Source organism: Puma concolor, chromosome C1 (genome assembly GCF_028749965.1).
Source record: "Puma concolor isolate L17-30 chromosome C1, mPumCon1.1.hap2, whole genome shotgun sequence".
NCBI lineage: Eukaryota > Metazoa > Chordata > Mammalia > Carnivora > Felidae > Puma > Puma concolor.
Genome location: NC_141674.1, coordinates 208039345 through 208058910, shown reverse-complemented (window position 1 = coordinate 208058910; position 19566 = coordinate 208039345). Strand labels below are relative to the sequence as shown.

The 19566-nt window shown below is 42.1% G+C and overlaps 1 protein-coding gene across 4 annotated transcripts in view; it reads right to left on the bottom strand.

Annotated features, from left to right (window-relative positions):
- Nucleotides 1-1798: 1798 nt before the first annotated feature.
- ACSL3 (acyl-CoA synthetase long chain family member 3) overlaps nt 1799-19566 on the bottom strand; it is a 77426-nt gene continuing 59658 nt past the window's right edge. For all 4 annotated transcript variants that reach the window (XM_086719749.1, XM_086719750.1, XM_025912283.2 and 1 more), the window contains 7 exons: nt 19165-19304; nt 15986-16158; nt 14267-14341; nt 12500-12691; nt 11077-11191; nt 9077-9234; nt 1799-3928 (listed from right to left, as the gene is read on the bottom strand). In XM_086719749.1, the coding sequence (XP_086575875.1) occupies nt 3771-3928; nt 9077-9234; nt 11077-11191; nt 12500-12691; nt 14267-14341; nt 15986-16158; nt 19165-19304 (1011 nt within the window). In that variant the 3' untranslated portion in view covers nt 1799-3770. The remainder of the gene's footprint in view (nt 3929-9076; nt 9235-11076; nt 11192-12499; nt 12692-14266; nt 14342-15985; nt 16159-19164; nt 19305-19566) is intronic.

Below are 19566 nucleotides of genomic sequence, written 5' to 3'. Positions count from 1 at the left end.
GGTCCACATACCTGGGGTTTCATCAGAAACAAACATCAAGTGGCCGCTGAAGACGGGGAGGGGTTGGTCTCTGAGACATCATGGCAGGATGGAATTCTTCCACAATTACAGGATTAAATGTTGGCATAAAACCTTGATTTATGCCACATTGCTTTTAATCCCCACCCCCCCACACACAAATTTTATCATCTCTAATTCAACACGTCATGCTATGTGAATATTCTAAATGTAGAAAACATTTTATCAGTACCACCATCTGCGGAGTCAAAACCATAATGGAAAGGAGGCATCAGGAAGGGTGAGAGAAGGGGAGAACAGAAGAATGCTATAGGAAACAAAGTCAATTAAGAGCAGAATTTCTAAGATTAAAAAATTCGCAGGGCGCCTGGGTGGCTCAGTGGGTTCAGCGTCCGACTTCGGCTCAGGTCATGATCTTGCCGGTCTGTGGGTTCGAGCCCTGCGTTGGGCTCTGTGCTGACAGCTCGGAGCCTGGAGCTGCTTCGGATTCTGTGTCTCCCTCTCACTCTCTGACCCTCCCCCGCCCACACGCTCTCTTTCTCAAAAATAAACACTTAAAAAAAAAAAAAAAGTTTCTTAGTTCCCTTCAAATGGATTGGCTAGGCCAAGAAAGAAAATTCTCCCAACTCCTTTTTCAACAAGTATTTCAGGACTGTCAATTAACGTTTGACTTTATTACAGTCTTTCTGAATAAAACAAAATGTTGAGTTTTAGTATCAGAAAGTTTTTACTTATCTTTATTCTTCAAACTTCGTATCAAGTTACAAATGAATAGTCTGTACCATGAAGCCATGTTGCTTATGATGTACACTTCCCTGGGCGGAAAACAGCAATAACCAAGAATACACAGAAAATGAACTCGCAGTGAAGAACCAACTGTTAAGTATAGAGAAAGGACACATTACATTTCAGCGTGGCCCAATACGTATACTGTTTGTTAAAAGTGAATCCCCTTTAAAACATCACCGATGTACCTAATACTCTTACAAAAGAAAACTCACACACAGAGAGGTTTTTTTTTTTTTTTTTTTTGTCGTTTTAAAGTTGTATCACAGGGAGTAACTGCTTAAAAACTGTAAAATGTTGTGATTTTACCAGCAAAAAGTTACTCCAGGATAATCTTTTTTTTTAAACATGGCTGAAAAAATTGCAAGCTTTAGAGAACACCATGCATATCAGATCCGTTACTTAAAAACAAGCAGTACTCATAGAGGCCACTTTCAGTTTTGCTCTGTTGTAAAAACCTGTTTAATTGCAGCTGAAAAATCCCAGCAGGAGAGGTTGCGGAAGCCGGGCGAGAGGAGGAGTGGAGTTAGCCACAAATCTGCCCTCTAGAAACCCCTCCACTTACTGTAACAGGAAAGGCTGAAGAATTCTGTTGTAACTTCCTTCCAGAAAACAAGTTCTTTGGAATCATTCTCTGAGGGTCTATGGTCTATTTTCAGATGTATTGGATTTAGCAACTTATTTTGAAATTCTTCAAAGTTTTTCTCCCCAGGCATCTTTTGGCTAAGCCGGTATTTTCTATAACAAAATTTTCGTTGTTGGGTTTTTGTTTTGGTTTTTACACCAACTGGTTCTTTTTGAAAGGGTGATATTAAAATATATCATTTTTAAAATATATCACAGAGTCATTTGTTTGAAAGTGGATTCTCCTCACTTAATTTCACATTCTGCTGTGGCATGACACCCGGCATCTGGGATTTTAGGATTCAAAGGAATCATAAAAAATGGAAGAAAAACGGAAGTAGATGCAGATTAAACCAGCCTTCATCGATGCTTCCGAAAAGAAACAACTTTTATTCTGAATCAGGGGTAAGCGGCACAGTCACCTGAAGCTGTTTCAAGTCACAATTATATTGTTCTCTCTCCTTTGAAGCACTGAACCTTTTTTTCTAAATACAACTTCAAGTCATTTGAAAGCAAATAATAATACTAAAGATCAAGCATCAGAAACAAATTCTCCACCCACCCTTTCATTTTTAGATTCCCAACATCCTGATATGTTCCATTTCATTTCTTTCATGGTTTAACTTCTTGGCAATTTTCCCAAACTTTATGAAAATTTAAACTATGACAAGGAGAAATGCACTCCAAACATAACACAAATAGACACAAATACAAGAAAAAAGTTCAAAACACAACACCGTATTGCAGTATCTCCAAACATGACGTGTATGTGACATGACCAAAAGCTACATGGCCCTGGGTCTCAACAGTCCCACTATGCTACACAGATCTACATTCAGAACTTTTTCTTCTTTTTTCTTTGATGCCTAAAGTAACTGAGAAACAAGAAAATAACCAATATAACATTAAAAAAAAAAAAAAACAAAACATGGTACCTATGTTTTTTTAAGTCTTGAACACCTCTTCCTTCGTTGGTGCAATATTACTCTTGATAAATGCTCAAATAACACTAGGCAAGCAACACACACGAAAAGACTTACTATGTTATCATACAAGCAGTGTTTTTGGAATCATAAATAACTCCTACAGTAACATAAAACACCTACAAATTAAATCTTAAGTCACCTCGGTATAAAGTGAATTAAATTCTCCTGTATCTTAGTCAGAATGCCAGTATCAGAAGCATTCTACATGTTCTCAGTTTCTGTTTCACAGGAAGGGTAAGGTGCTTTTTTAATAAGCTGCCGACAGACACACACACACACACACACACACACACACACACACACACACACACACACAACCAGTGCAAACTATCAAGAGGAAAAACATCCTAATTTTGCAATGAGACAGGATTACACATCTCGACTCAAAGCCCAGAAGTGGACAGAATAATCTCCCAGGATTGATGTGCTGTAAATACAGACAACTCAGCGTACATACGGTCGATAGGTTTCTATGCTTTGTGTTTTAAATTCCACCCCAATTTCTAGGATTGCTTCCAACTCTTAAAAAAAAAAAAACAAAAACAAAAAAACCCAGCTAAGGTATCTTCCTATTTTTGAAGCTACCCAGAAGACCCCGAACATTCTGAGCATCAGCTACTGGACGCTAATTATCCACTGGTGCTACATCTGCCGTGTTTTCTTCTTTGCTACTGAACCTAACGCCCTAGTGCTATTTCGTTTCATGCAGCACCAACCAAACTGCATTGTTTCCCTAATAAAAAATAAATACATAAAGAAGACGCTGCCAGGCATATATTCACAAGGTCTCAAATTTCTCAAAACATAAGCGTGGGTATATTTATTTCTCTCAAATGCATACAAGACAATAATTACACAGCAACAAATCTTTTGTTCAACAATGATTTGATTCATAAGCGTCTGAATTTACATAATTTCACATCCATACCCTTGCATTTTTAAATACTGTAAGTAAAAAAGCCCCCCAAATAACCAATTCTTATATTTCCTATTTATCCCTCTGTACATCCAAACTTTAAAAAGTTACAAACTCAACATTATACAGAACATATAAATCATGTTTAAAAACTTGAGGTTTTAAAATCACCATTCCCCAAAATGATTCGGAAAGTCCTCATGCTGACAAGTGCAGTCCTAGGTGGTAGGCTGGAAAGGGGCAAGAAAGAAGAGGCAGACACCAGTTTGCTGTCTTAATGTTTTACTAATCCTGTCAGTAAAAATGGCGACGTCATGAGAAGTAACAGTTTAGGCTTTAATACGAAGAATGGGGTTTGCCTCACAGCTGGAGACACGCGCTTCAAGTATTTTCCTATTTGATCTGAGCTCCCTGTAGCAAACCGTGCTGAGAGAGAAGAACTACTTTCTTCCGTACATCCGCTCAATGTCCGCCTGGTAATGTGTTTTAAGCTCTTTGCGTTTCAGCTTGAAGGCGTCTGTCACCAGGCCGGTTTCGGGGGTCCACGGTTCAGGGCTCAAACGAATTTTTACTGGAATTTCAAATTTTTCCAGACTTGCTGGGATGGTGGAAAAGAAAAAAATAAAACATAAATGCAAAGGCATGAAAAATGTGCAATTATGATTCTTAGTGAACAGTGTAACTCCCCCAATCTTTGGTGAACACCCAACATCCCACGAACCTCGCTCGTGATAATCCATGCCTCAAAAAAGGCTAGGAGAAGTACAAAGAAACAAATAAAAAAATAGATACGTATGAGAACTGTAATAGCAAAAAGCCATTTAAAAAATCTACCTGACCGCCAACAGAATGAGTTGGATTAAGTTAAGATACAGGCACATAGGGCGCCCGGGTGGCTCAGTCAGTTAACCGTCGGATTTCGGCTCAGGTCAGGATCTCACAACTCACAATCATGAGATCGAGCCCCACGTCAAAAACAAAAACAAAAACAAAAAATGGAATATCATAGGCATAAAATGGAATATAATTCAGTCATTAAAAATGAGTTAGATCTATCTGGCATGGGTATGTAACGATATGAGCAATATATCGTTAGGCTAAAAATAGGTAGTTTTTTTTAATACTAGACAAATGTTACACAGGTAGATATTCAGGACGAGAAGGATACACACCAAACCATAAAACGGACACCTCTGGGGCCTAACATGGAGGATTAAGGAAAAAAGCAAATGTCACACACCTATTTGTTTCGAGTTTACTGTAAAGAGCATAATCACTTTAACTAATAAAGTTTAAAGAGGACCCTGTCATTGAACCTTGTCAGCATATTCAGCAGAAGCTATGACGACACAATGTTTGCTCGCTATCGTGTTCCTAACACACTGTTGGATACCCAGGAGATTCTCAATAGCAGAGGGCTGGAGAGGGAGAGAGGGATGGGAAAGGAAAGCGAGGGATGGGGACAGGGAGGGAAAACAGGGAGATGTCGTTTTGAAGGAATATGTTTCTTTAATAAGAAGGGTTTATTTTTCAGCATTCATTCAACAAATAAATATCCATTGAAAAAATACCGCGTAGAGCGCTTTACTAAGCACTCTTTAAAAAATACAAAAAACGGGGTGCGTGGGTGGCTCAGTCAGTTAAGCATCCGACTTCTGTTCAGTTCATGATCTTGCAGTTTGTGGGTCGGGCTCTGTGCTAACAGCTCAGGTCACGATCTCACAGTTCATGGGTTGGAGCCCCGTGTAGGGTTCTGTGCCGACAGCTCGGAGCCTGGAGCCTGCTTCAGATTCTGTGTCTCCCCCTCTCTCTGCCCCTGCCCTGCTCATGCTCTGTCTCTGTCTCTCAATAATAAATAAACGTTGAAAAAAAAAATTTTTTTTTAATACAAAGATAGTTTCTGTTCTCAAGTGGTATTACAATCTAACAAGGATAAAGAGGTAAACAGGTAAATACACGCTTACTCGCTCACTAAACTGAAGACGGGTAAGTGCCTTGGGAGCAAAAGAGATATTCATTTTAACTTGTAAACATAAACACTGACATACCAAGGTTTTCTTCTCGGAAGATTACAACTATTTCAGGAGTGGTACAATAGGAGAAGCTGGGTAGGATTCAGTAGGCAGAGAAGGAAAGATTAGGACCTGAGGTCCCCCGGTAGGGAAGAAAACACATCTTCTGGAACAATGTTGGGAGTGTCTGACCACAGCAAACCCCCTCAGGCGTTAAGGTTCCGCTTAAGAATGTAACAGACCCCACCGGCTCCCCCTCAGGTTCCCCTCAGGAATCTGACTCAAGACCTGACTAAAAAGTAAGTCGCAGACTTACTTTTAGGTGTGACCCGTAAGGAAAAGATGTGCCCACAGACCACCCCTCACACAGTGGAATCGGGCCAATCAGAACTGGACAACGCAGCACCTGGACTTATCCAGCCAGCAAGGGTAGGACCTGAGAGGGGGGGCGGTGACCGGAACCTTACAAAACCAGGACCCTCGCCTACAGTCGCGGCCATTCACTTTCCAATGTCCTCTCTGTAAAGGCGGCTTTCCTACCATTCTTCCTTTCTGATCTTACCCCAGTCAACTTCCTCCTGCTGCTCATTCAGTGCCCACTTCTTCATTCTTCAAAGCAGCGGGACAACGAACCTCGGGCATTGAGGTGAAAGTCCTACAACAGTGGGGCACTTGGGTGGCTCAGTCAGTTAAGTGTCCGACTCTTAATTTCAGCTTAGGTCATGATCTCGCAGTTTGAGTTCAAGCCCCACATCAGGCTCTGCGCTAACAGGGCAGAACCTGCCTGGGGTTCTCTCTCCCTCTCTCTCTGTCCCTCCTCTGCTCTCTCTCTCTCTCTCTCTCTCTCTGTCAAAATGAATAAATAAACTTAAAAAAAAAAAACAACTTTAAAGTAAAAAAAAAAAAACCAACTATTTCAAGAGTGCTTTGCTAGAGGGAAAACCACTGTTAGCAAAAGCAGCCGGGCCCGGACCTCAGGACTCAAGGGGCAGAGGAGTCTGGCACTCCGGAGATGTGGGAGAGACTAAAAAGCACACACTGGAGACCACGTTTAAGGTTTTCAATCTCGAAATGCTCGGTACTGGACTCTGTGCCTTGACTCGAGATTATGTCATGTGTAGTGATAGCCTCCACTCAGGAAAGTAAATGCAGCTACAGCTACGTGACCTGTCGGAGGAACAAGCCCTGTAATGGGAATAGTCCTTTTTTACTTTGTGTCTGTACATATGTTAAAGCAACTATTTATATTTTCTTCCTTCCTATTCTCTGTCATAAGAGACATTAAAAAACTTTGTATCACTGTATTTAAGTTACAGGAGGGGCCCCTGGGTGACTCAGTCGGTTGAGCGTCCTACTTCGGCTCAAGTCACAATCTTGTGGTTTGTGGGTTCAGACCCCGTGTCGGGCTCTGTGCTGACAGCTTAGAGCCTGGAGCCTGCTTGGGATTCTGTCTCCCCCTCTCTCTGCCCCTCCCCCACTCATGCTCTGTCTCTCTCTCTCTCTCTCTCTCTCAAAAATAAGTAAAAACATTAAAAAAAATTTAAGTGACAGGATATCACAGAAGACAAGAAGAGTAAAAATCACTCACACAGTGTGTACCCTCTTCTGCAGAAAAGGCTGATGTGTTTTCAGTTGTGTGCAGGGCGGACGTAGCACATCAGGGGGGACTCTTTGTTACTGTCCTTGCTTAGAAATCAACTAAGCTCTAAGGAGATATACACGGGGGCCAGGCTGACAAGTCGCGGACTGGGAAGGTCCATTTTATGTATCGACCGGGCTACATCCGAGTTCCCAGTTATTCAGTTGAACACTAGTCTACGGGTTGAAGATATTTTGTACATATGATTAAGTCCATAATCAGTCTGCTTTATAGGAGGAAAACTGTCCCAGATAAACAGTGGGTCCAATTCGGTCCACTGAAAGGCCGTAGGAGCAGAGCTGAGGCAGTCTGCCCTTATGGATTCCCAGCTTTGCCTAGTCGGCCCCCAAAGATTTCAGAAACCAAGTCTCCACAGTAAGTCTCCGTCTCTATAACCTACTAATTCAGAAGACAGAGCATTTTACTTAAGAATGAGGTTGGATCCCTTCTTCACATCACATAAAAATGAACTCATGTGGATCCAGTAAGAGCTAAAAGTAAGAGCTGAAACTAAAGCTCTTAGAATGAAACACAGGACTGTCATTTGAGTTAGGCAGTGGTTTCTCACATGTGGCACCAGAAGCACAAGCAACAGAAGGGGGGAAAATGTATCCATTACATTTACATTTAATGGAATGTATCCATTAAAGCTCTTCTACTTCAAAGGATACCATGAAAGAAAGTAAAAACACAGGGACGGATGCCTGGGTAGCTCAGTCCCTTAAGCGTCCTACTCTTGATTTCAGCTCAGGTCATGATCTCACAATTTGTGGGTTGAAGCCCCACGTCGGGCTCTGTGCTGACAGCTCAGAGCCTGGAGCCTGGAGCCTCCCTCTCTCTGCCCCTCCTCCACTTGTTTTCTCTGTCTCTGTCTCTGTCTCTCTCTCAAAATAAATTAACATTAAAAAAAGTAAAAATACAGCCCACAGAATGGGAAAAAATATTTACAAATTTCTTATCAGGTTACAGCGTCGTGTCTGGAATATATAAAGAACTTGTACAACTCAATAATAAAAAGGCAATCCTATTTAAAAAATGGGCAAAGTCCAGCTTCGGCTCAGGTCATGATCTCGCAGTTTGTGAGTTCAAGCCCCGAGTCGGGCTCTGTGCTGACAGGGCGGAGCCTGGAGCCTGCTTTGGATTCTGTGTCTCCTCCTCTCTCTCTGCCCCTCCCCCACTCATGCTCTGTCTCTCTCAAGAATAAATAAGCTTAAAAAAAAATTTTTTTTAAATGGGCAAAGGATCTGAATAGATATTTCTCTAGAAGATATACAATGGCTACTAAATACAAGAAAAGATGCTCAACATCATTAGCCACCAGGAAAATATAAATCAAAACCACAAGACCCCATACTTCATACCCAGTAGGATGGCTAGAAGCCAAAGGATGAACAGTAACTAACAAGTATTGCGAGGCTGTGGGGAAACCAGAAGCTGACACTGATGGGAATGGTGAGAGGATGTCCCCATTTTAGAAAACAGTTTGGGAAATACTTGGAAAAAAGTATTCTGGTAAACAGTCTGGTACTTCCTCAAAAGGTTCAACATAAAGTTAACACAGGCCTAGCAACTCCACCCCGATGTATCTTCCCAGAAGGGAGCACGGCCACACAAAACCTGCACCTGAATGTTCAGAGCAGCATTATTCATTACCAACCCAAAGCAGAACAACCCAGATGTCCCAGTCTCGTTGCGGCCCCCAACACACACACACACACACACACACGGTACAGGACCTATCCGTATCAGCAGCTCCCAGTACACTAACAGTGTAGAAAATGCAAGAAGAGAGCCTTGGACAGTTCAGAGTGGGCCAGGGTGGCCAGGAAACAGCTGAGGTAAGAGAGCAAGGGCCAACCCAGAAGACAGAAGCTGCAGAGGCCAGGACATTCCGACTCATGCACATGAGCCACGGGAGCAGGTGACGCGAGCCCTGTGGACGCGCCTGGATGCAGGCCTGACCAGCATGTGCCTCCACCCAACAGCAGGGAAACACCAGGAACCGGCGTCACCGGGCCTGTGATACAAGAGCCTACGTAATAAATTCAAGCGCTCTCTCCTCTCAGGCCTCAGGGTCCGGCTACCACTCACTCACCTGAAACAGCAGCTTCGGAAAGCACTTTGAGCACCTCGTTCTCCATTTCACAGCTGTTGCACAGCTCCTCCCACGTCCCCTGAAGTCCCTTCTTCCGGGCGAGTTCCGTTAGTTCCTTTTGATTTGGCACGACAAATCCAATGACGTAGGAATGGTAACTGCGATACACGAAGGACAACGTGGCTGAGGCACCGTGCTTACCAACGACACAGACGTGGCTGCAATCAGCCCGGGACTACTCGAAAGGACACACACGAGGCGTGTTTGGTACTAGCCCACTCGTTTCAAGCGACGGCCACCACGACTGCCTGATTCGCCATGGGCTCCAGGCTCTGACAGAGCTCACTGCTAAGCACACCTTAATCTGACACTTGATGACAAATTTCAAATATGTGTAACTGTTACCAATAGTTCCATGGATACATCTCTTAAAAGAAAATTACAAGTATTAGAAAAATGTGCTTTTAAAAAAGTTTGTCATTCACATCAACTGGCTAAACAAAATAAAAGCTAATGTAAATTTGAAGTTAGATCTAAAGATGGGGCGTCTGGGTGGCTCAGTGGGTTCATCGTCCGACTTCGGCTCAGGTCATGACCTTGCAGTTCGTGAGTTCAAGCCCCACATTGGGCTCTGTGCTGCCAGCTTGGAGCCTGGAGCCTGTTTCAGATTCTGTGTCTCCCTCTCTCTCTGCCCCTCCCCCACTTGTGCTCGTTCTCAAAAATAAACATTAAAAAAAAAAGTTGTGTCTAAAGAAATTTGGGAGCAAATCAAAGTAATGTGGTTGTATTTTTTTCTTTTGTTATCATGAGCATTTGGTGACAGAGCCTTAGGTGGCCTGCCCATGGCACTACGGAATGGCAAGCAGTGTGCCAGGGAGAGAAGGGTGGTCTGATTACTATCACACACATAAAATCCAGAACTGTAGCATGGCTAAAGAAGTTACCTCATAGCTAATTAAAGGGCAGAATAATTTATAATTCAATGAAGTAAATCTTTAAAATGTCTAAAGTTTCTAAGTTGGTTCTTCTGACAGCAGATTTTATTTTTTCATAATCACCACTTTATCAACTGCTGTGGTGTGGTTCCTAGGCTGCCCGCAAAGTAGCTGATCGCGAACAGTGGAGAATAATTTTCCCCCAGAACACCGCAGTGCCAGTCTGAGATTCCGGCACATTTCCCAAGAATACACTTCTGGGATTTTTAACTTTAAATTTTTTTTTTTTTTTTTTTTCAACGTTTATTTATTTTTGGGACAGAGAGAGACAGAGCATGAACGGGGGAGGGGCAGAGAGAGAGAGGGAGACACAGAATCGGAAACAGGCTCCAGGCTCCGAGCCATCAGCCCAGAGCCCGACGCGGGGCTCGAACTCCCGGACCGCGAGATCGTGACCTGGCCGAAGTCGGACGCTTAACTGACTGCGCCACCCAGGCGCCCCTGGGATTTTTAACTTTAAGCTCTCCTTCCCAGCTGCCTCTATTATCATCACGGACTAGAGATGCTATGTGTTCAGCCACAGCTTAACATAGCTTAAGGCAGAAGCCCTCGGCCCAGCCCGGGTCCCAAGCAGGCCCAGGTTTAGAGCAGGATTGTTAAGTGCTGAGCGGAGTGTGGCTTGATGACTCTGTTCCTCCAACTTCCTTCTTCACCCCCCTTTGCTCTGACTGGTTCTGGGAAGCTTCCCTGTGCCGGGGACAGGTAGCTGGGGGTACCAAGGTGGCAGGAAGGAGGACGTGATTTTCCTCACCTCCCTACCAGCCAGGACACCGCAGTGAGGTACAGAGCAGGAAACAGGGACACAGAGAAAGACGAGGAGGAGACGCACTGCAAGGGAGGAATCAGTTAGTGTCTACACTGCGCTGAGAAGAGGACTTTCCCAGAGACAACAGATAAGAAGGGAGAGTTCTTAGTATAATCTGGCAAAGAAGATTCATCAAGGAAGGAAATGCCAAAGGCACACAAACGTTTTGAGCAAAAGTAGCAGGAGTTCTACTTTCTTACCTGTTTGCGTATGCACAAATGTTATCTATGAGTGAGAGATTCTTCAAAGCTGCCTCTACCTTCCCAAGAGAAACATATTCTCCTGCCTGGAGTTTCACAAGGTCCTTTTTACGATCTGGGGAGGGGAGCACATGAGAGATAGTAACAGTCATACCTATGAATACTGGCCATTCCCGAAGTCATGTGCTATCGATTAAGGTCATTACAATAGTTACACTAAAATTAAAGGTACATAGTAAAATAAGACCCTAATGTTTGTAGTTTTAAATAAACTCTTCCAAAAAAGAAAATCCGCTTCTGACAAGGGACCCTGTCATCAGGGCCCAGGTACGTTCTGCCGAACAGGCATGTGTCTGGGACCAGTTAACACCAGGAAGGTAAAGACTTCTCAGCGCCATCTGAAGGCTCACACACCGTCTGGAGAGCAGCGTGAGCAGGGACACATCACGTCAGGACAGTATGGCAGTGGTGAAGTGTCAAGCCTCCCCAACCTGCTGCTTTGGAAAGAATGCCTACAAGTGAGGCCTGAGCGGAGTCCTGAGGGAAGACCGGACGGTCACCAAGTAGAAGAGCACTGACTGGTAAAGAACACAGACGGGGCGGACACAGCCAGTGATGGAGGTGGAGGCGAACTGGGGCTCCGTTAACAGAGGTACACCGAACTGAGCCCCTAGCAGCAATGTGGCCCAGTGAGATCAGTGCTGAGGAATCACACGGTATGTGTGTGTATATGTGAGAGGGTGTGTTTCAAGAGGGATGTCAACGTCAACAGAGAGGAACTTCTTACAACGAGGTGACAGAAGGTGTAAGCCTGATCATGGGAAGAGGGCACAGAGAACGAAGAGAATGGTCTTGAGGCATGTTTCACATGACACATCAGTAGGGTGTGGGCAAGATACGAGGAGTTGACTGAAGAGTCTCATCTCCTCCTGGGTTTCTAGGTAGCATGACTGGAACAGAAATGCTATTATGAGAAAAAGAATGTAAGAGGGAAGACGGGGAGCTATTTTTTGCCCCTGGGGGGGTCAATACTCGAACTGCCAGGCCTTCCTCACAGGCAAGGCCACGACACCATTCCAACAGGAGAGAGCCCTGTCCAATAACGTCTAAACAGCAAAGAATGCACAAAAAATAAATATTTCCTACTAAGAATTTGATTCTTTGAGGGTTATCTAATAATTCAAAATACCACTGCTATTGAACAGACTGAGACCTTCTAAAATGTCAAGCCTTAAAACTCCCACACAGTCCCTAGTATAAAATTTTATATTCCAGGGATGATACAATAGACCGTATCAACACTGCAGAAAGATACATTCTTATATTATTGAACAGCTTCCCTAAATAAACAGTTATCTCTTTTGTAAAACTATTTCCAAAACGTCCACTATCAGGGGGAAAAAAAAAAAATGAGATAGCTCACCAATAATCTTTAAACAACCATCAGGGTCAAACTCCCCGACATCTCCAGTACAGAGCCACCTCTGTCCATTTTCATCTTCAAAGAAATCAGCTTTTGTTTTTGCTTCATTTTTGTAGTATCCCATTGTCACATTTTGACCGCCAATAAGAATTTCACCCCTGGGGTGTGGTTTATCGGTATTAAAGTATCCACCTAGAAAACACAAATAATTTAGAGTTAATTCAACATTTTTATCCCTAGGCCCATCATGTGAAAATTTGAAACTATGAGTGTCTAAATGGGGAACATCTGATTTCAATCCAAAGAGTTTCCCAAAAAAAGTAAGGCAGACAGCATGAATGAGCAAAACCCATTAATATAAAACTAGGTACAAATTTTCAGTTGCTTAACCGTAAGCACTTCTGCACTTAAAACCACTAGTCCAAGAAAAAAAATTACACCGAAAAATCCAACACTTGCGGTATTAAATAATTACCTAGACTACACAGGTAAATCCTTTAGGGATTCTGTAGAGATTCTTACACATCTGATGAAAGTATTAAATCACATATTTAATAAATACCTCTCTGTATAAAATCAAAATTACACTGTATTTAAAAGATTTATGCCTGGGGCGCCTGGGTGGCGCAGTCGGTTAAGCGTCCGACTTCAGCCAGGTCACGATCTCGCGCTCCATGAGTTCGAGCCCCGCGTCAGGCTCTGGGCGGATGGCTCGGAGCCTGGAGCCTGTTTCCAATTCTGTGTCTCCCTCTCTCTCTGCCCCTCCCCTGTTCATGCTCTGTCTCTCTCTGTCCCAAAAATAAATAAACGTTGGGAAAAAAAAAAAAATTAAAAAAAAAAAAAAAAGATTTATGCCTTATAGATAATTTCAGAATGATTCCAAGTTTAAATTTATTGAACATTTTCACTAATTCTGCTAAAAGATAATCGGATAATGGCATCTAACCCTCAGAATCTTTACTTTGAATAAAAGAAAAGTGCATCTAATCCAATCAGTGAAAATGTATACACATTAACTGAAACAAATAATTTTTTTAAAAAAGTGACTAGTATTGGGGTGCCAGGGTGGCTCCGTCGGTTAAGCATTCAACTCTGGCTCAGGTCACGATCTCACAGTTCGTGAGTTCAAGACCCACATAGGGCTGGCTCTGTGCTGACAGCCTGGAGCCTGCTTCGGATTCTGAGTCTCCCTGTCTCTCTGTCCCTCCCCTGCTCATGCTCTGTCTCTCTCTCTCTGTCAAAAATAAACATTGAAAAAAAATTTTTTTTAATAAATAAAAAATAAAAAGTGATTAGTATTTAAATGGTATAAGCAACAGATTTTTATGAAATTACAGTAAAACTTTCCTTCTGATGACTCTAGATTGAAGTCCTCAGGGGAAAAGAAAGAAAAAAAATGTACAAATCTTCCATTTCATAGACTACACTTCATGATTTTGCTTCCATACAATACACTTATGATCATTCCTAATTTATGGACATTATTCATTAAGCAGATTTCTCAAGTTTTTGCTATAATTCTTATTTGCATTTATGCAGTAAGACAATAAGCAAAATGAAAACAATTCTATTTCTTCAGAATCATCCTTGAAACAAGAAAAAGAAACGCATTTGCATGGATCCCGGTAGAGCAGTTCTATCACAAAAGACACGAGCACTCGTGGGTAATTTTATATTCTAGAATAAGGATGAAAATGAAGCACAATTCCCATTTTAAAGTCGAAAATGACAACAGCGAACGCCCTGTGGGGACAACAGACTATTTACCTTCCTCCCAGTTCTTCAGTTTGATTTCACAGCAAACTAATGGTGCTCCCACTCGGCCAGTATTGTAGTCCCATACTAAAGACACAAATGAAAAAAAAAAAGTATTTGACTAGAGTGGTAAATAAACAGTTTCCTTTTTCTGAATTACCAAAAGTGATGACTTATCCCAAAGCTTTCACATCCCCAGGGACTCTTTAAAAGCAGGAGTCACGAACTGGTAAACCACAAGCCGTGTGGCCTTGTTCTGTGTTTTGATTCTGAACTGGTTATGGACATTTGAAAATCCAGGACATTTTACACAGAAGTGTGGGATCTCCAGGAGAAACAGGGTCCACATCCCCAGCAGCAAGTGTGGCCCCTTGAGATGGCCACGCCTGATCCAGGTCCCCCAGACTCCTTCCTTACACCCATCGTGTATTCTCTTACCTCGGGGCTCACTCCACTCCCCGCAGTGGCTGTCTGCTTCCTGAGTCTAGAGCCCCGCTCTGTAAAGGATGATGGCTCACGATGGTTTACACCTATTCTGCTTTCTTATTAGACCTGATGGCTTTGTAGTACAAATGACCTCTCCTGCCTTCTCCCTCCCACCCATCACTATTTCAGAGAGAGCTTCCCCGAATCAGCATACGCTATCATCTGTTTAAACTCATGCAGTGAGAGTTCAGAGATCAGTCTGGAGATCAAGGTTGGCTTGCAAGGATCTGGGAAAAGCACACACAGCATTACTGTGAATTGCTACTGTGCTATGTGCCCTTCTCAGGGGCAAATATCAGAAATAAAAGGCTTATCTTTAATACTTTACAGGCTGTTTTCTTTACACCATAAACTGTAACCAATTAATCACATTCAACGTGAATCTTAAAAACAGAAGACGTAAGGATCCTCAGAAGAAAGGAAGCATATATGCACATATTTAAGGTTGCTTGTTTATTTCCTGCAAAATGAGACTGAGAAGTAGCTTCCAAAATACAGAAAATATCACTGAAAACAGGAAAATACAGAAGTAATGCCAGATAAATCTGCCGTAAGAATGGACCACTGAAACAACTCAGCTAAGTAGGGGAAAATGATCAGTTAAAAACTTGAGTATCTGTGAGTACCTAGAAAATGCAAAGCAGCTTTTGTTAGTAGTGAGAAGCAAAGTAACTTCCCTCCATAAAAGGGACAGACACATAAAGCACTTTGGGATTCATCACCTACTTGGATAGTGGATCACCTCTTCAACCACGTCACCAGGACACAGAAATACTCTGGAATTTATATTCTCATACCCTGGAAATTATATTTTCTGGAACTGAATCTAGTTTCCCTCTCACACAGACCACGCCCATAAACCACTTCTGAGTTTAAGCCTTAATATACACACCTAAACAACTCTACAAAACATGGCAATTTTTCTACACAAAAAGAAACTTCTTGCCTGATATAAGAAAATAAATGTATATAATAAAGACAATGCTTGTTACTACAACTTCTTTTCCAGAACGCTAAGTAGCTTTTAAAGGACACATTGTAGTCTAACAGGAAAAATTCCTTCAACTACTGACTACTAGGTGTAGCTGATACAGTCTGAATACTGTATCAATAATCACCATCATCCTGCACACAGATACCTTAACCGCTCTCATCGGATACACTGCCCAAAACAACCACCACCACATGGTGCCTGGAGCTGCACCCCAGTCTCTGCCGGCCACACCAGGCATTGATAACACCAACCTTCCGTAATCGTTCCTGCACCAGAAGATTCGGTGAGTCCGTACCCCTGCCCCACGGGACAGCAGAAACAGATGTTCATGAACCGCTGTGTGGTTGCAGAAAGTGGAGCGCCTCCACACAACAGAAGCCGAATGTTTCCACCTAGCAAGCCTCGAACTTTTCGAAAAATAAACCTTGCAACAAATAAAAATAAAAATAAATAAGCAGAGAATCACAGGATTTTAAAGCTGAGTGGGATTTTCCAAAGTGATCTCCTGACTCTGAGAGTCAGGCTCACCCAAGGCCACACCACCCATTCGGGAGATTCTCTGACCCACTACTTAAATCCTAACTCTTGTAAGTTCAACCACCAAGTAAAGAACATAATGACTTTTCTCTTAACTTTTCAAGTAATGTTTGAATTCAAAATTGTCAGGTTTAACTTTGTATAGTGATGGCAAACCCTTGCTTATGGCCAGAGCAATTAGTTTTATATTCTATAATATATATATTAAAACTGAATAATCCTGTTGGATCTTAACACAATGCTTTTAATTTAGCATTAACATTTAGTTTATTTTTGAGAGACAGAGTGTGAGCAGGGGAGGGGCAGAAAGAGAGGGGGACACAGAATCGGAAGCAGGCTCCAGGCTCTGAGCTGTCAGCACAGAGCCCAATGTGGGGCTCGAACCCACAAACAGGGAGATGAAGACCTGAGCCGAAGTCAGATGCTTAACCAACGGAGCCACCCAGGTGCAGTTGGTTAAGCATCCGACTTTGGCTCAAGTCTTGATCTCGCGGTTTGTGGGTTCGAGCCCCACATCGGGCTCTGTGCTGACAGCTCAGAGCCTGGAGCCTGCTTCCGATTCTGTGTCCCTCTCTCTGCCCCTCTCCTGCCCGTGCTCTCTCTCTCTCAAAAATAAACTTTAAAAAAATTTTTAAAAAATTTTTTTTTTCAACGTTTATTTTTGGGACAGAGAGAGACAGCATGAACGGGGGAGGGGCAGAGAGAGAGGGAGACACAGAATCGGAAACAGGCTCCAGGCTCCGAGCCATCAGCCCAGAGCCTGACGCGGGGCTCGAACTCACGGACCGCGAGATCGTGACCTGGCTGAAGTCGGACGCTTAACCGACTGCGCCACCCAGGCGCCCCTAAAAAAATTTTTTAAAAAAGCAAATTATTTTTTGCTTTTCATTAGAAATGTGTACATATTTGAATGACCTAACTCTTTTTAAAAATTTCACTGGATTCTGAAGTGTTTATTGTTTTTAAGATGTCTGCTAAATTAATGGGGCACGCCTGGGAGGCTCAGTTGGTTGAGTGTCTCTTGATTTCGGCTCAGGTCACAATCCCACGGTCATGGGGTCCAGCCACGTGTCGGGCTCCAGGCTCCGTGCTGAGCATGGAGTCTGCTTAAGATTCTTTCTTGCTCACTGTCTCTGACCTTCTCCCCCAACTGCGTGCTGTCTACAATGAATGAATGAATGAAAAAAAATGTCTGCTAAATTAAAAAAAATAAAATTCAAATATCTAATTAAAATATTTCTGGAAAGATACTAATAAAAAGATTACTTGCTAATCTTTATCAGAAAAAGAGAAGGGCTTTTTTTTTTTTTTAAATATAACTCTGGAAAAGGTGAAGACTAAGCAGCAATCATTTAAAAAGTATTAACAGGCTTTGGGGCACCTGGGGGGCTCAGTCACTTGAGTGTCCAACTTCGGCTCAGGTCATGATCTCACAGTTCGTGAGTTCGAGCCCCACATTGGGCTCTGTGCTGACAGCCCAGAGCCTAGAGCCTGCTTTGAATTCTGTATCTCCCTCTCTCTCTGCCCCTCCCCAGCTCATGCTCGATCTCCTACAATAATAAACATTAAAAAATAATAATAAATAAAATTTCCAGTTATGTTATACGTGTATACATGTGTATATACATACATATATATATACATATATATATGTATGTATATACACATACATATATATACATACATGTATGTATGTTAACAGGCTTTACAAAGTAGGTTATATATCCCACTAAGAAAAAAGCTAAAATAAGGCAGGAAAAAAAGCCAAAGTTTTAAATAAGGTGGAGTATCTGAAAACTATATTAATATTCTCATAAAAACAAATTAAATGTTGGGGCGCATGGGTGGCTCAGTCGGTTAAACGTCTGACTCTTGATTTCAGCTCAGTTCATGATCCCAGGGTCATGGGATCAAGTCCCATAATAGGCTCCACTCTGAGTGTTGGGCCTGCATAAGATTGTCTCTCTCTCTCTCTCTCTCCTCCTCCACTGCTTGCTCTCTCTCTCTCTCTCTCTCAAATAAAAATAAAAAATAAATAGATTTTAAAAAGTTAAATGTCATCCTTTGTGTTCTAATTTCTAAATCATTTACAATTAAATCTATTTAAATCTATCAGCACTACAAAAACAAAATAACAAATAATAAGGCTGGTGGTAAAACCTGTCATTTAACACTTTAAACACAAAACATTTACTCATATTTGGTTGCCATTTTATATTCATATTGAAATAAATTTAAAAGCAAAGAGAAAATATTTCTCAACTAAAATCACATACCACATAATGTGTCAACAAAAAATAAAAGCACACATTTTTTTTAAGTTTATTTACTTTGAGAGAGAGAGAGAATGGGGGAGAGGCAGGGGGAGGGGCGTGTGGAGGGAGGGAGGGAGGGAGAGAGAGGGACAGACAATGGGAGAGAGGCAAAGAGAAAAGGACAGAGGGAGGGAGGGAGGGAGGGAGGGAGAATGGGGGAGAGGCAGAGAGAGAGGGACAGAGACAGAGGACAGAGGCAGAGAGAGAGGGACAGAGACAGAGAGAGGACAGAGGAAGAGAGAGAATCCCAAGCAGGCTCCACAGCCAGAGCAGAGCTGGACACAGGGCTCGATCTCCTGAACCAAGAGATCATGACCTGAGCCAAACTCAAGAGTCAGATGCTAAAGTGACTGAGCCTCCCAGACGCTGCAGAAGCACGCTATTAAACACAGGAAAACTGTAAATGAAACATTTTTTCAAATAATATTGCAATATTTTTAATTGCTCATATTCTTATGCAAGATGGTGTTTTATAGTCCCTTTGACTTTTTAAAACAAATTCTTACAACTATGTCAATTAACTGGGCTAGTAATAAGAAAAAATGATAAGTTACCAAAGAGAGGGGGAGTCTACTGACCTGTCACACAGAGGGGTGCCATGCCCTTTTGAAATCTGCTCCATTTTGTAATTATAGGCCAGAATAAACAGATTGCGCTGGAAACTACTCATTTCATTCACTTTATTCATGACATTTTTGTAGATCCGATCCATGATTTCCTAGATATATAAAAATGAGTTAATATAATCAATAATGCTATCAGGTGTCTTATATATTACATCTTCACAACAGATAAATATTTCTATCAGTACTGAGGCATTTTAAAAACTATATTCTAAGAGGAACAAACTTTTAAAATAGAGCCACAACTAGTTTAAAACTGAGGTTTCTATAAAAATAATTTTTCATAGCACAAATATACCTAGATGCTCATAGGAGTAGTTAAAAGAAAAAAGAAAAGCCTTAGGGCAGTAATGTTAT